The following is a 15,881-nucleotide window of genomic DNA, read 5'->3' on the forward strand; positions in this document are numbered from 1 at the left end:
CTAGGAAGTTAGAAGATGGTTGGGAGCCCATCATTAAGATGAGAGTATATGACTTTTATTGCAATGCTTTATGTGATCTTGGTGCGAGCATTTCTGTTATGCCTAGAAAAATCTATGATATGCTTGATTTGCCACTATTGGAACAATATTATTTGGAAAAAATTCATCTTGCTGATGTTGCTAAAAATAAACCTTTGGGAAGAGTTAATAATATTCTTATTATGGTTAATAATAACTTTGTCTCTATTGATTTTGTTGTTTTGGATATTGAATGCAATGCTTCTTGTCCTATTATTTTGGGAACCTTTTCTTAGACCTGTTGGTGCTGCTATTGATATGAGAGATGGGATTATTACATATCAATTCCCACTCAAGAAAGGTATGAAACACTTCCCTAGAAAAAGAAAGAAGTCACCTTTTGATTCTATTATTAGGACAAGTTATGATGTTGATGCTTCTTCACTTGAAAGTACTTGATGCAAGCTCTTTTTCTGCGCCTAGCTGAAAGCCGTTAAAGAAAAGCACTCTTGGGAGATAACTCATTTTTTTTTAATTTTTCTTTTGTTGAGTCTTGGAAGTTATTACCTCTGTAATAACCTCTCCTTATCATTTTTATTTCATTTTTGTGCCAAGAATAGTCTCTAATAGGAATAAACTAAGATTTGAGGAAGTTGTTGTCCTAAAATAGATTATGTGTTGTCCCAAAAAAAAAATCGTATTTCCGGCCAGAACGTAATTTTGAGCTACCAATTTTTTAGCATATTTCCCAGGTTATTATCTAACTTTCGTTAGTTTTGCAATTTTTATATTTGAGCAACATAAGATTTTGGAAAAAATCGATCTTTACCTGTTGTTCTGTTTTGACAGATTTCTGCCACTATTTGCATTTTCCTCTTAATCTCTTTCTTTTTGAGTTCTTTTGAGAGAAAGAGATTTTAGAAGAAGTTGCTACAGTAGATAATGTTTTAATGGATGTTTGAAATATATTAGTATTGAAACCAAGTGGATTTGTTATTTTGATTGCACTAATGCTGCTAATGAGAATTGTGTGAAGTTTTGTATGAAGTAAGTTTTCAAGTGTAGGGTGATAAGAATGATGTAATGAGATGAAGAATGGACAAAATCTCAAGCTTGGGTATGCCAATATCACCCCAATAAATATCCAAGAGGTACAAGCGTCAAAGCTTGGGGATGCGCAAGACATCCCCTCTTCATCAACAAAGTATCATGTCATCTTTCTAGACGCTATATTTTTATTGCTTCATATGCTATGTATTGTTCTTGGAGCGTCTTTATTTTTTTAGTTTTATTTTGTTTTATTTACTGTAGAATCTGGTTGGATCCTAGCATATTTGTTTTGGATAATGACACACTCCGTTTGAATTGCATAAAACACTCTAGTTTTCACTTTTATTGTTCTGCGAGTGTTCTCTTTTGCTAGTACCGCGTTTAGCTCTTGTTTTTCCACTCGTATTTTTTCAGAGCTTGTTAGTTTTCTTTAGTTAGGTATGATTAGCTCTCTGGTGTTTATTGATTATTATCTATGAGAGTTGTTTCAAATAAGTTGATTGGTGTTGGAGACGAGTAAAATGTTTCATGTTTATAGTGATGCAAAAGGAAGCTTGTTTAGACTGTGGCATAGACTTTGGCATGTCATGTTGGATGTTATTTTAATTATGTGCTTAGTAGTTATTGTTGTAGCATGACTTGTCTCAAATAGCTGAGAGTTTCTTTCCATCATAAAAAGCATAATATTATGGTATTCTCCTTTGATGCTTTATTGGGTTGAATTGCACATGTTTAGATCATGTTATGACTACAAACCAGTCACCTAAATCCTCTATGCTCATTTAGTATTTGACTTATAATATCACTTTATGTTTTGATTAATAATGTTTTATCGCTATGCATGATTATGACCATTATTGCTCTGTTAGTTGGTCGCCCCCAGTCTTTTGCTAGCCTTCGCCTGTACTGAGTATGAGTTCTACTCGTGCATCGAACTCCCAAAAACCAAAGTTTGCCAATTGTGTCCACCATACCTACCTACATGTGGTATTTCACCGCCACTCCAAAGTGAATTGCTTGTGTGGTACCTTTAAACCTTCGAAAATTATTACCTATTTTGTGTTCTGTTTTAGCTCATGAGGAAGTGTTGAATGCTTTATCATCTTTTCATGTTTGTTATAGCTTCAAACTTTGACTAGCATGCATCATGTGCTGGTCCTTAATTTTGCAAAAGAGCAGAAGCGGGTGCCCACCCACTAAATATAAATTGAGCCAATAATCTAAATCTCCTAACACAATGTACTTGAGAAATCATGAACGTAGCTTGTTTAAACAAAGGAGAAGAAGAACTTTATTATTCTCTCTATGGGAGGCGCTCTTGAGGCCATTAAACATGAAAGGATGATAGATCATTTGATGCCATTCGTTGACATATACATACATACCTCTCAAAATATATTTTCAACACCTCTATTGTATTTAAAATAAAAAGCTAGCACATGAGTAATCTTGCTTCCCTCTGCGAAGGGCCTTTTTTTACTTTTATGTTGAGTCTTCATCTTCTTACTTTATGCACCAATTAAGAGAGCATAGTTGCCATTCTGAGTATAATGTGCATAGTCCCAAAATTTATTATTGATTGATTCATGATTATATTATTGCTTGTTCTTAAATTACTTGTATCTAGTCATCCTTTGAACTTTAAAGGTGTCCTAGCATTTATGTTTTGCTACTTCATCAAGGACAAGCTGAGTACCACTTTGCTATGTTTTCTCTATGGTAAAAAACAAACAGTTGCTTTCAGTGCACTATTATTCATGATCTTTTGTTTGAGTTACTTCTCATGTTGTAACATTGTTGCAAAGTTCTATTGCTAGAATTGTATCTATCATGCCTATGTTTAGACTACTTTGATCCCAGCTAACAATGCTTTTACAATAACTTGATCAAGATTGTGTTGGCTTCATGTCACCTCAAAAATTATTTTTGTTATCACTTACCTACTCGAGGACGAGCAGGAGTTGAGCTTGGGGATGCTGATACGTTGAAAATGTATCTATACTTTTTAATGCTCCATGCTTGTTTTACACCAATTTCTATATGTTTTATTTACACTTCGTTGCACTTTTATACATTTTTCGGAACTAACCTATTAACAAGATGCCACAGTGCAAGTTCCTGTTATACAGGAAATATTCTCGTAATTGGATGAAACAAAAGACAAAGTTCCTATTTTACTGTAACGAAGACGGAGTCCGGAGGAGAGACGAAGAGGCGCCACGAGGCGGCCACACCTAGTCTAGGCGCGGCCCAGGCCCTGGCCGCACCTAGGGGTGGTGTGGGCCCCTCGGGCACCAACCAACCTCGCCCTTCCGCCTATTTACTCACCTGTTCTGGAAAAACCTAAATACCCGAGCCTCCATCCACGAAAAGTTCCGTCGCGGCCGCCATCACCGACTCTAGCTCGGGAGGGTTCTGAAGCTCTTCCCGGCACCCTGCTGGAGAGGGAGATCATCACCGGAGGCCTCTACATCGCCATGCCCACCTCCGAAGTGATGCGTGCATAGTTCATCTCTGGACTACGGGTTCATAGCAGTAGCTATATGGTTGTCTTCTCGAATTTATGCTTCATGTTTATATCTTATGAGCCGCCTATCATGATCAAGATCATCTTTATGTAATGCTACATGTTGTGTTTGCTAGGATCCGATGAATATTGAATACTATGGTTGAGATCAATTATATACCTGTCATATTTTACTTGTGATCTTGCAGGCTCTCTGTTGCTAGTAGATGCTCTTGCCAAATATATGCTTTTAACTCCAAGAGGGAGTATTTATACTCGATTATGGGTTCATGCCTCTAGTAATCTGGAAGAGTGACAATAACTTCTAAGGTTGTAGATGTGTTGTTGCTACTAGGGAGAAAACAACAATGCTTTGTCTAATGATAATTCTATTGTTTATTTTACACACATTGCTTAATGCGATAATCTGTTGCTTGCAACTTAATACTGAAAGCGGTGCGGACGCTATCTGGAAGGTGGATTATTAGTCATAGACGCAGTTGGATTACGGTCTATGTATTATGTTGTAATGCCCAAATGAATCTCATAGTAATCATCTTGTCATGTATGGTCTTTATTCTGTCAATTGCCCAACTGCAATTTGTTCACCAACATGTTATTTATCTTTATGGAGAGACACCTCTAGTAAACTGTGGACCCTGGTCCTTTCTTTTACACTATAAATACCTGTTCTTTTATTGCCAACTCCCACAACAACAGCTCTTTTACTGTTCTCTTTAATTCCAGTGCAAACAAACATCTCTTTCCATACTATACGGTTAATCATTTGTTTTCAGCAAAACCGGTGAGATTGACAACCTCACTGCAAGTTGGGGCAAAGTATTTTGGTTATGTTGTGTGCAGGTTCCACGTTGTTGCTGACGCCAGTAGTGCGCCCTACCAAAAGTCAGCTAGCAACACCTTCAGAAGTCATTCCTTTCTCCTACTATCCGATTAAACCTTGGTTTCTTACTGAGGGAAAACTACTGTGCTCATCATACCTTCCACTTGGGGTTCCGCAATGGTGTGCAACTGCACAACATCAATTCCCCAAGCTTCTTTTCTGCCATAGTGATTATCTTTTTGGTATTTTCTTCTATGATTGTAAAATAATAAGTAACTTTTTTTTGGGTTTTATAGTAAAGAATAAAACAATAAACTAATAACATTAAATAAAAAGTTAAAACTAAAAATAAAATGAGTAACAAGGTCTCTAGTAACCTTACCGGAATAGCGAAGTTGCTTCCTCGGCAACGGCGTGAGAAAAAAGGTTTATACCTTGGATCCGGATTACGGATTGTAGTATGATAAGTTTTTTCTCTAGAAGACCTAGGTTTAATTGAAACTTGGGAAGAACTGCTAAATGGTGTCAAGGAAACGTCTACAAGACTTGATAGTTTATTTTATTTTCTGTTTACCGGACCTTTCTAGTTTACTTTTAGGAAGGTTGTGTTCAATGAAGAAAATAGGCTAGGGTTAAGGTTTCTCCTGCACCTATGCATACATATATAATTGAAGCACATATGTGTAACAAATAAAATAGAGATAAGAGATTTGTGAGTAGCACATCCGTCAATACTCTTGCCTCTAAAGCCAGAGGTGACAAGAGCCTCTTGGTCCAACCACTTTCCTCACAATCGCAAGCAATAATAGTTATTAAGTAAATGAATATATACCAAAGCCTTGATGGCTCCCAAGTGCAGGAGATCAAGTGCAGTTCTTTTTAATAAAGAAAGGTTGTCGAACCCACGAGGAGCTAAAGGTATTGGTTAGCAAAATAACAAGAAAGCAGTAATAATAAGGTGATGGTTTTTGTGTTTTGGGTATATAGTTTGCAATAAAAATAAAGTGCGGAAAGTAAATAGCAAATAAGTAAATGCTCTCAATGAGAGAAAAGCCCAATCCTCTATGCAGCAAGATGACAAGCTCAAGTGTGCGTCTGCTTATATGAGACAAAGGCTCCCGAGAGCGGCATGGATTCACTACCATCTGAGTTCTAAAAAACATGGTAAATATCTTATCAAATTTTATTCAATTAGGGGCAGAGGCTTAATTACGTGCAACCATAAGCATGAGAAAAAACACCCCTTATGATGTGTCCTAGAGCCATTTTCATGTGCATAAAGGAATAATTTAGACATAAATGTCCCATCATAGCAATAAGATTTAGGGTCCCCGACATAAACCCCTCTAATGCAACCCATAGTGTTGGAAGACGGTTTCTGTCATTCCGACCCCTCCAACACTAATGCATTACATCAAAGTGCAGCCCTATGAACCCATATAGGTGAAGTAATATGCAGTAGACCTTCGCATAAAACCATCATAGAACAACATAAAAGATAGAAAAGTTGACCAAATACTCATTGCACATCATATATAATCATAGCCAGATCATCCTATGCCCTCACGAACGTGGGGAACTACCCACAAGTGAAAAACATAATATGGAACAGAGGCATAATGGTTCCAACACAATATGAATATATAGTCTCCCCACCAAATAATTACAAAGTACCAATCACAAACATGAAACAACACTAATAACAATATCGAGGGATCAATTCATCACAAACTATAAGGGGGTGACGTCGATCTCGTAGATGGTGATGGTGATTATGATAGTTCTGGTGCAGATGTTGATGGAGATGCCTCCTCCCAATCCAAGGAGGAGTGGGGATGTCGATAGCGTCGCTTTCCCCTTCACTGCAGGCACCGGTGCAGCAGAATCCGCCCTCTCCCGGAGTAGGAGGACTTTCGCCTCCGCCGCCGCCTCAATAAATCTCGGGAAAAATATTTCTTAGGTTTTTTGGCGAAACAGAGCGTCTGGGATAAAAGGGGGGCCGAAACGATGTCCGAGTTGCGAACGATTGTAGGTGGCGCGGCCAGGAAGTTGGCCGGGCCACCTGTGCTCGTTTGCACCTCGTGGTCCTTCTCGCTTGTTTCTTTCGCTCACGGCCTTCCTTCGGGTGAAAAAATGATCAGGTATTTTTTCCTCGAATGTTGGCGATCCAAAAAGTCCAGAAACAAATAAAATACGAAAAAGGAGGTTTTCCGCCTCCCAGGAATTAAATACCAATGAAGGGGACTTTGTAGGAAAGTCCCGGAAATCATATAAAAATGCCTAAATAAAAATGTATGGAGTTAAATAACAATGAAAACTAACCCTATATGTAGCAATAATGATGATGCAAAATGCACGTATCAAGCCTTAAGCTAGATGATTGTGCCATGATCCCGAATGAATCACTAAACATGTACCGTTACTTTTCCCTTTCTGTCACTGAGGTTTCGTGGTAGCATGCCATTCTCCACTCATCCCACCTCTTCCCTTGATCGAATCGAATAATATGGGCACCTCCAGATCACCGAAACGAGGCAAAGAGACAAGGATACAAGATTGCAAAACTCCTATTCAATCCTTACACATATAATAATATTAGATGCACATAAACACTGCGAGGATTCACCCCAACCCGCAGCCTGTGAGGACTACTCACACATAATATCAAGATCAATGTAAAACATAGAAATTATTGTGCAAAATACTTAGATTGAAATCACAATATTCTTACAATGGTCGCCAATTCTCAAGGAGATCTCTATTACAATGGTGATGGCTATGGCTATGGAGGAGATTGAAGATGGGATAGATGAACTATGGTGGTGGATCTCCTTCGATGTGGTGCAGATGGATCTGATGGATGGCGGCCAGTTTGGCGACGAATGGCTCTCTGTTTGACATCGGCCCCTTCACGAAATTTGTAGGGTTTGACCTCGGAAAGGCTGCGGCACACGGTACAGGTGGGGCTTGCCCGTACTAATGCCCGTTAAAGCCCTAGAACCGCCTCTTCGAACGTAGTCAACTTTGCTATGCTCCTGACGCGATTTTTCTTTCGTAATTGCATGTCCATTTGTTATTATGAAGTGATTTCCTGCACAACATCTAAAAATAGAAGAGATTGCACATCTTTGCATTAATTAGTTATTAATGGCAAGTTGAGAGGTAAACTTAGTCAATTTGTTGACTTAGCTAAGGGTTTAAACGCGAGAAAAATTGGCGTATTTCACAGCCATCAATAATCCTTCCACAAAATCAAGACTGATATTTGACCACTTGGATTCTGGTATTGGCAGAGGTGTAAGAAGGCCTGGGTAGTGTCATTTTCAGTCTTGAATATCTAGCATATAGGGAACTTCGCTACTTGTTCTGCAATGTATTGCTTGAGATGAGGCCAAGAAGATGCTTTTCAATCAATGGTGAGTGACTCTGTTCCTAGAGTCGCCTCATATAGCCGAGGAATGGAAAGCTTTGAAGATACACGGCTTCAAGTCAGTGTTGCTGCCGATGTACAGTCTGCCCTTGTATCGCAGAACACCATTTTCAGACAATACTTAGGGTTGCTGGTATTGTCAATTGCTAATTCCTGCAGAAGCTTGGTGCAAGTAGAATCTCCTTCATAAGAGGTTGCAATTTCAGAGACCCAAGCAGGAATGGCTTGTGTCAAGGAGGAGCAGGAATCTTCATCATTTTGCTGAAATTGTCTGGAGCCTCTGCAGCAGTATTGTCTATGCCCTTTTTGTACTCAATTGCGTAATCGAATTCCAATTGTTTTAGCATCAGCTTGTGTTGAATGCCCTCGATTAATCTTTTATAATTGTTGGTTGTACATTTACAAAACCCGCTGGTTGTACATTTACAACTCTTCTTCAATTCCAGTATTAGAAGAAGATGCGGTTTTGTCAATCCTTCATTAATTCTCATAATTGGAATAATTGAAAATTAAATCTTTCTTCAATTATCATAATTGAAATAATTGCCTGTTAAATCCTTATGACTCAAGCATTGCTACATAAATTTTTCCAAGCAACCCAACGTGGGGTCGATTTTCATTACCTTCGCAGATAACGAAAAAGGCAGTACACATGCATACATAAAAAAGTTATACCGCGCACGGCAGAGAAGGGGGGAGGGGGGCGCCGCCGACTGCTAGCATTTTTAGAAGCTAAAGCTATTACAAGAGAAAGCAAAAGCAACAGTTTTGAATCGGGCCAGGCTCTCAGCCAAGGGAGGGGAACTTGTTCAGGATCAAACAAACACAACTACTTGAGCATCGACAAAAGCATCAGCCAAACTTTCAGAACATCAGCAAAGGGAGACAACATCATCCATCAGTTTTCATATGATCATCAGCGAGGTCTTCCATTGTAGCATCAGCAATACGAAGGATTCTTCCAGGACGTTCTTCAGTTGGTGTGGAGGAGGAAGCAGGTGCACCTGTGGCAAGCTGGAGAAGGCTGGCGGCACCAACCCTGATATTCTCGGCATCAGGAGATCTATGAAGACCTGCCCAGTAGTTCATGAACACAGTAGCAAAACTAATCAATTCATTTGGATTTTTAATGAGTTTATGATCAAAGCAAGCTTTATTTCTTAGCTTCCAGATAGACCAGCAAATAGCAGCAAGACCAGCAATTTGCACATTTCTACTAGCTGGAATTAAACGGGGGAGCCACCAGAAGAACTGAGTAAAACTCCCAGGTCTATCAGGGGCACCCAAAGTTGTTGCAACAGAACTCTAGACAAACTTTGATGCGACACATTCAAAGAAAAGGTGGGAAATGGTTTCATTTTCGTGACAGAACTGACATGAGGCACTTCCCAGCCATTTCCTCTTCAGCAAATTATCTTTTGTTGCGATCGCATTGTGCCAAATCAGCCAAAGCCAAATTTTAATCTTCGAAGGGACTTTGCTTTTCCAAAGGTCCTAAAGGATCTGTCCATTGAGTTCCTGTAAAGATGATTGTACATGGACTTAACAGTGAATTTCCCTTTTTTTGTCCATTTCCAGCATGGTCTGTCTTTTTCCTGTGATAGAGTAGTTTGCCTCACAATGTTCAACAAGCCATGCACCTGTTGAGCTAAATCAGGTGTTAAGTATCTTCTGAAGGACAGATTCCAACCAAGGGCAGCTGTTTCTGCAACCGTCATGCTCTGTTCATTGCAGATATTAAAAATATCTGGGAAGTTATCTTTCAAGGATTGGGAGCTGCACCAAGCATCGTGCCAGAAGCTTGTTAATCTTCCATTCCCCACTTTCATTCTCCTCCCACTAAGATAGATGGGTTTAATTTTCATCATGTCTGACCACAAAGGGGAATCACCTGGGTTTCTTTTTGAATAGAAGACACCTGCATCTTTCATGTACTTCCTGTTCATAAATTGTTGCCAAGGACTATTTTCTGATTCAATTTTCCACCACCACTTGCACATGAGACTGGTATTAAATTTGGCTAGATCCTTCAGGCCCAAATCTCCTTTTTTCCTTGGCTTACAGATCCATCTCCACTTTACAAAGTGGTATTTCCTTTTGTCAGCACTTCCTGCCCAGAAAAAGGCTCTGGTTGGCTTATCCATCTCTTCAATGGTAGTTTTATGAAGAAGTCTCATAGACATCTGATAAACTCCAATGCTAGACAGACATGCAGATATCTTAATCATTCTTCCTCCAATGGACATGTTGTTTCCAACCCATCCACACATCTTCTTCTTTGTCTTTTCACCTAGGAAACTCATTTCGGCAACAGTAGGTCTTCTAGCAGAAATGGGAGTACCTAGATATTTTATAGGCCAATCTCCACTCTGGCAATTAAAGAGTTCAGAGTAACACTGCATCTTGCTGTCATCTGGCAAAATCAGCATAATTTCACTTTTATCAAAATTTATCTTTAGTCCAGACATTGCCTTAAAGAGGTATAGAAGAAGTTTCAGATTTCTGGCTTGTTCTACATTATCTTGTATCAGAAGAATAGTATCATCTGCATATTGTAGCATGGCAACACCTTTTGGTACAATATTATCTGCAAGACCAGTCAACAACCCCCTCAGCTGGGCGATGGAAATCATTTTAGCAAGACTATTGGCTGCCATATTGAAAAGGAAGGGGGCAAAGGGGTCTCCCTGTCTGACACCGTTATAACTACCAAAGTATGCACCTTTCTTATCATTAACTTTAACACTAAGTATCCCATCAGTAACTGTTTTTTTGATCCAAATCATCCAACTGTCACTGAAGCCTTTCTGTTTACAGCAATCAAACAAGAAGTTCCAATTGACCTTATCATAGGCTTTTTCAAAGTCAATTTTCAGCACCACCCCTTGTTGTTTTCTGAATCTGGATTCCTTTAGCACTTCTTGCAACAAGGCAACCCCATCTGTGATATATCTTCCTTTAATAAAAGGAGTTTGACTTTGATGAATAATTTTGTTCATCATAGGGACAACTCTGAAGAATAAATGTAGCCAACCTTTTTGAATAAATGTAGCCAACCTTTTTGAATTTGTCAAAACATATTTTATGACAATCGTGCTTCATGTCTTTAACGAATTTTCCATTTCTTCTTCTGAAGAATATTAAATAACACCTTTGCTTAATAAGATCAAGTATCATAATACGTTACAATCTAGAATGTAATTCAATTCAGGATTTCATGACTCTTAAGTCATTTCTCGTACTTGGGTCTACCATCGTTTTCTTGTAGTTCGTAGGTATGTCTTTACTCCAAGACAAGTAAATCAAGAGTATTATTCCGCATCGCATCATAATTAATTATTGAATCCTACTTTCTGTTATTAAAACTCAAACTTTAAGATTTCATGATCATTATCATTTAATCTTTCCTTTATAATGGAGCTTTGCCTTAGATATGTTCCATTGCGCAACTCTCATATATGGTTACCTTGGCTTAGTTTCACTTTCTTCCATTGTGCATTCGATGAGAAACATGTTTCTCTAGAAAGCACCAATTCAGGCAATACAGGTTTTGCTTATTGGAAAGAAATGTATATGCTGGAGACTAGAGACAAGCTACTTAATGTAGTGTTCTCGCATTGACGTCGAGGTCCTGGATTTACTCTCTAAGTTTGGTGAACGCATACGTGTGGAGATTTTGGCTACTATGTGGTGGACTTGGTGGAACAACCGAAACAAAGTTCGTGGGGGTGGTGATGCTCTGACGGCAATTGAGATTACACATCGAGCTCTCGTGCTTGCTGCTGATTCCCTAGAGTTTGGCAAATCGGAGAGGGGAAAATACCCCGATTGATGTTTATGGTGCTTATAAGCCTGGAGACTGTTTTGCATGCTGGGGCGTGTCATTGCAAGGGACCATGAAGGCCCAGCTGGTGGCAACCAGTGTGATCATTGAGACTTACGCCCAGCTGGTTATGTTTATGGTGCTTATAAGCCTGGAGACTGTTTTGCATGCTGGGGCGTGTCATTGCAAGCGGGTTTCTCCTCAGCTGCAGGAATTCTAGAAGAATTCAAGCTAGAGTGGCGGACATGGTTTTCCAGGTGCTTGGTTATCTATTGCAGGAGAAGTGTACGTCAAAGGTGCTGCTCTGAGCTCGCCAAAATCGCTGCTCTGAGTAATTATATTCCAAACAGAAAGAAATGCAAAGAAAGCATTGTAAAAGTCAACCCGTTTATTTGTGTTTAATCGATCCCCTCAATAAAACTTAGAAACGCCAGACAGACGTGAACCCACATCGTCTTGGCGGCTTTTGTACGGCCAGAAGAGTCCAATATCTGATCCCACGTTCAGATGGCGCCACGATGCACGTACTAGTAGTTTAATTATCTTCAAAACCTAGAGACCTAATGATTGATCCGTTCAGGTTGTGATTATCGCATCAAGAAAGAGCATACTTTTGTTTTTGAAACGATGGAGCACACACACATTCAGATGGCCAAATTAACACTGCCGACCGATCCCCTTCCGTTAATGCGTGCGACCATTTCTGGCTGCAAGACGTGCATGGCTCAAACAGCCTAGTTCGTCTCCCCTCTTCCCCCTACGTGCCAGGCACCACGCACCACCATGTCGGTCGCGGCCGGCCACTCCTTGATCCACGAACCCCGTATAAAGCCCTGCCAGCCGCGCCGGACTCTCCATCACCACGAACACGGCGACGACATTGCCCCCTAGAAGAACGAGATAGCCATGGCGCGACTGACGATGGCATCGGCGGCGGTGGCGCTGCTCTTCCTCGCGGCATCGTCGGCGTCGGCCTCGCCGATGGACTACGGCGGCGCGTTCGACAAGTGCCTCCAGTTCTTCGAGGCGCAGCGGTCCGGAAAGCTCCCCGCCGAGCGCGCCGTCAAGTGGCGCGGCGACTCCGGCCTCACCGACGGCTACTTGCAGGGGGTACGCGAGCGCGCACTGCTCCTAATTAACCCGATCAATGGTTTGCCGATTTGCTAATGGAGAATGTGGCAATGTGTGTAGGTGGATCTTGTGGGCGGGTACTACGACGCCGGCGACCACGTGAAGTTCGGGTTCCCGATGGCGTACGCGGTGACCATGCTGTCGTGGGGCGTGCTGGAGTTCGAGAAGGAGATGGTGGCCGCCGACGACCTCAACCGCGCCCTCGACGCCATCCGCTGGGGCACCAACTACTTCCTCAAGGCCCATACCGAGCCCAATGTCCTCTGGGTCCAGGTACCATTACATCACCGTTTCTCAATGAAGCCCAGCCCAGCACAAATTAGCCAGCCCAGAGTCACACTTACGTTTTTTTTGTCTGAATCAATCAAAGGTGGGCGACGGGGACAGCGACCACCTGTGCTGGGAGCGCGCGGAGGACATGTCGACGCCGAGGACAGCGTTCAAGATCGACGCCAGCCACCCGGGCTCCGAGGTCGCCGGCGAGACGGCCGCCGCGCTCGCCGCCGCCTCCAAGGCGTTCCGGCACTACGACTCCATGTACGCGGACCTGCTGCTCATGCACGCGAAGCAGCTCTTCTCCTTCGCCGACACGTTCAGGGGCAGGTACGACGACTCCCTGCAGTGCGCCAAGAAGTTCTACCCCTCCGCCTCCGGGTACCAGGACGAGCTTCTCTGGGCGGCGGTGTGGCTGTACGAGGCCACCGGCGACGAGACCTACCTCGACTACGTCGTCCGGAACGGGGAGTACCTCGGTGGGACCGGGTGGGCCGTGCGCGAGTTCTCCTGGGACAACAAGTACGCCGGCATCCAGGTGCTGCTCTCCAAGGTGCTACTCGCCGGCGGCGGTGGCGACTACGCCGACACGCTCAAGCAGTTCCAGGCCAAGGCCGAGTTCTTCGTGTGCGCCTGCATCCAGAAGAACGGCGGCAACAACGTCAAGACCACCCCCGGCGGCCTCCTCTACGTCGCCGACTGGAACAACATGCAGTACGTGTCCTCCGCGTCCTTCCTCCTCACCGTCTTCGCCGACTACCTCGCCGAGTCCGGCGACACTCTCAAGTGCCCCGACGGCGAGGTCAAGCCGGCCGAGATCCTCGGGTTCGCGAGGAGCCAGGCGGACTACGTCCTGGGAAAGAACCCGCTGTCCATGAGCTACATGGTGGGCCACGGCGACAAGTTCCCGTCGCATGTGCACCACCGCGGCGCCTCCATCCCGTCGGTCGACGCCGTGAGCGACACCGTCGGGTGCATGGCCGGCTTCGACGCCTACTACAACAGCCCGGGCGCCGACCCCAACGTCCTCCACGGCGCGCTCGTCGGCGGGCCCGACTTCAACGACGGCTTCCTCGACGACCGCTCCAACTACCAGCGCGCCGAGCCCACCCTCGTCGCCGCGGCGCCCATGTGCGGCGTCTTCGCCCGCCTCGCTGCCGAACCCGCCTCTTCCGGTGCCGGTGACAGCACCCCTGGCTACCAGCCACCGGCGTCGCACGAAGGAGGCGCGCCGCTGGAGTTCGTGCACACGGTGACCAACTCGTGGACGACCAACGGCGTGGAGTACTACCGGCACGCCGTGACGGCCAAGAACACGTGCGGGCAGCCCATCACGTACGTGAAACTGCACATCAAGGAGCTGACGGGTGCCATCTATGGTGTCTCCGCCACTCAGGCCAAGGAGATGTACGAGTTCCCGTCGTGGCTCAGCAGGCTCGAGGCCGGCGCCAAGCTCGACATCGTGTACATCCAGGAGGGCGGGCCCCCGGCAAAGATCTCCGTCGTCGACTACAAGACGGGCTGAGATGTCATGGAATAAGTGCCGTATAGGGATCATCGTGACATGTTCTTTTATCTTACATTTTTTTCTTTTCCGATTTTTTTGCGCCCACGTACCTTTTCCTCTTTGTTTTTTGTACCATTATATCTGATGAGGTCGAAATCCAGAAGAACATCTTCAAACTGTTTGCGTTTTAACGTTTTGTTTAAGAATTAAGACGAGTGATAATGACACGATTGCATTTTTGTGCCGGATGAAAATTTTATGTTTGTCGAGAAGACTTTTTTTTTTGGAAGTGATATAATTGGTGACCAAAGTACTTGGGTGAAGTGGTCAATGACAACAAAGACCTGATAGCGTGCCAGCCGAGCCGTGGGCAGAGGGATGATGTTATCGCAGTTGTCGATGCTTTCCTCGTCGGAGAAGTACTTGGTGTCGCACACCAAGGGAGGGGCGTCCGAGCCGAGCTCGTGCCTGGTGTCGCAGTTGATACAACAATACGACGTCACATCTGAATACTCGGAGTCATCTGATCCGACAGACATCGTAGACGTGGTCTAGCGCTATGGTGACGCCTATGGTGATAATGTAGCCGACATGATCAGTGTTGCCGGCGAAGTCGATGAAGTTGCAGTCGCAGCCGATATCTCGACCGCGGTTGATGATTAAAGCGGCGGATGTGGCAACCGATGCAGTTGCGACCACCACGGGCCCGATGAGATCGGATCAGGAAGTCGCAAAACACCCCTAGAGCTGATGCTCATGGGCCCCTTGTTGGGCCAGGGGAGGTAGCCAATGTCGGGTACCCGAAGGATAATGCCCACGTCACGATCATTACAAATATATGAACCAAAATCCACATATAGCTAGCATAAAAATAACTCAAATAAATCAACATAGGTTGCAAAAAAATTTACATAGGTTGCAAACAAATCTACAAATCTATATAAGTAGCAAACAATTTGAATATACAATAAATCTACATAGTAGCAAACAATTCAAATATACAACAAACCTACATTGTAGCAAACGAATATATATAAATAGCACATTTACCGGTCGGGAATGGCGGTGCGGGCAGTCGGTGGCAACGAGGACGCGGGTGGGGAAGAAGGTGCGGGTGGTCGGCGGCAACGCGGGCGGTCGGTGGTGACGCGAGCGCGGTCGGTGGTGATGCGGGCGCGGTCGGGGAAGATGGCTCGGGCGGTCGGCGGTGGTTAGGGTTGGCTCGAGGAATATTCGAACATAATGAGGGGAAAAGGAGAGGGGGAGGCGCGCTATAAAACAAGGTGTGGATAAGGATGA

General features: G+C 43.6%; 1 protein-coding gene across 1 annotated transcript; it reads left to right on the top strand.

The window, feature by feature from the left end:
* Nucleotides 1–12,454: 12,454 nt before the first annotated feature.
* LOC127337180 (endoglucanase 13) lies at nucleotides 12,455–14,809 on the top strand. Its single transcript, XM_051364119.2, has 3 exons — nucleotides 12,455–12,781; nucleotides 12,863–13,075; nucleotides 13,173–14,809. The coding sequence occupies exons 1-3, from the start codon at nucleotides 12,578–12,580 to the stop codon at nucleotides 14,598–14,600; spliced, it is 1,845 nt and encodes a 614-aa protein (XP_051220079.1). The 5' UTR covers nucleotides 12,455–12,577; the 3' UTR covers nucleotides 14,601–14,809.
* The last annotated feature ends 1,072 nt before the right edge of the window (nucleotides 14,810–15,881 follow it).

This window comes from Lolium perenne, chromosome 2, assembly GCF_019359855.2.
Source record: "Lolium perenne isolate Kyuss_39 chromosome 2, Kyuss_2.0, whole genome shotgun sequence".
NCBI classification, from domain to species: domain Eukaryota; kingdom Viridiplantae; phylum Streptophyta; class Magnoliopsida; order Poales; family Poaceae; genus Lolium; species Lolium perenne.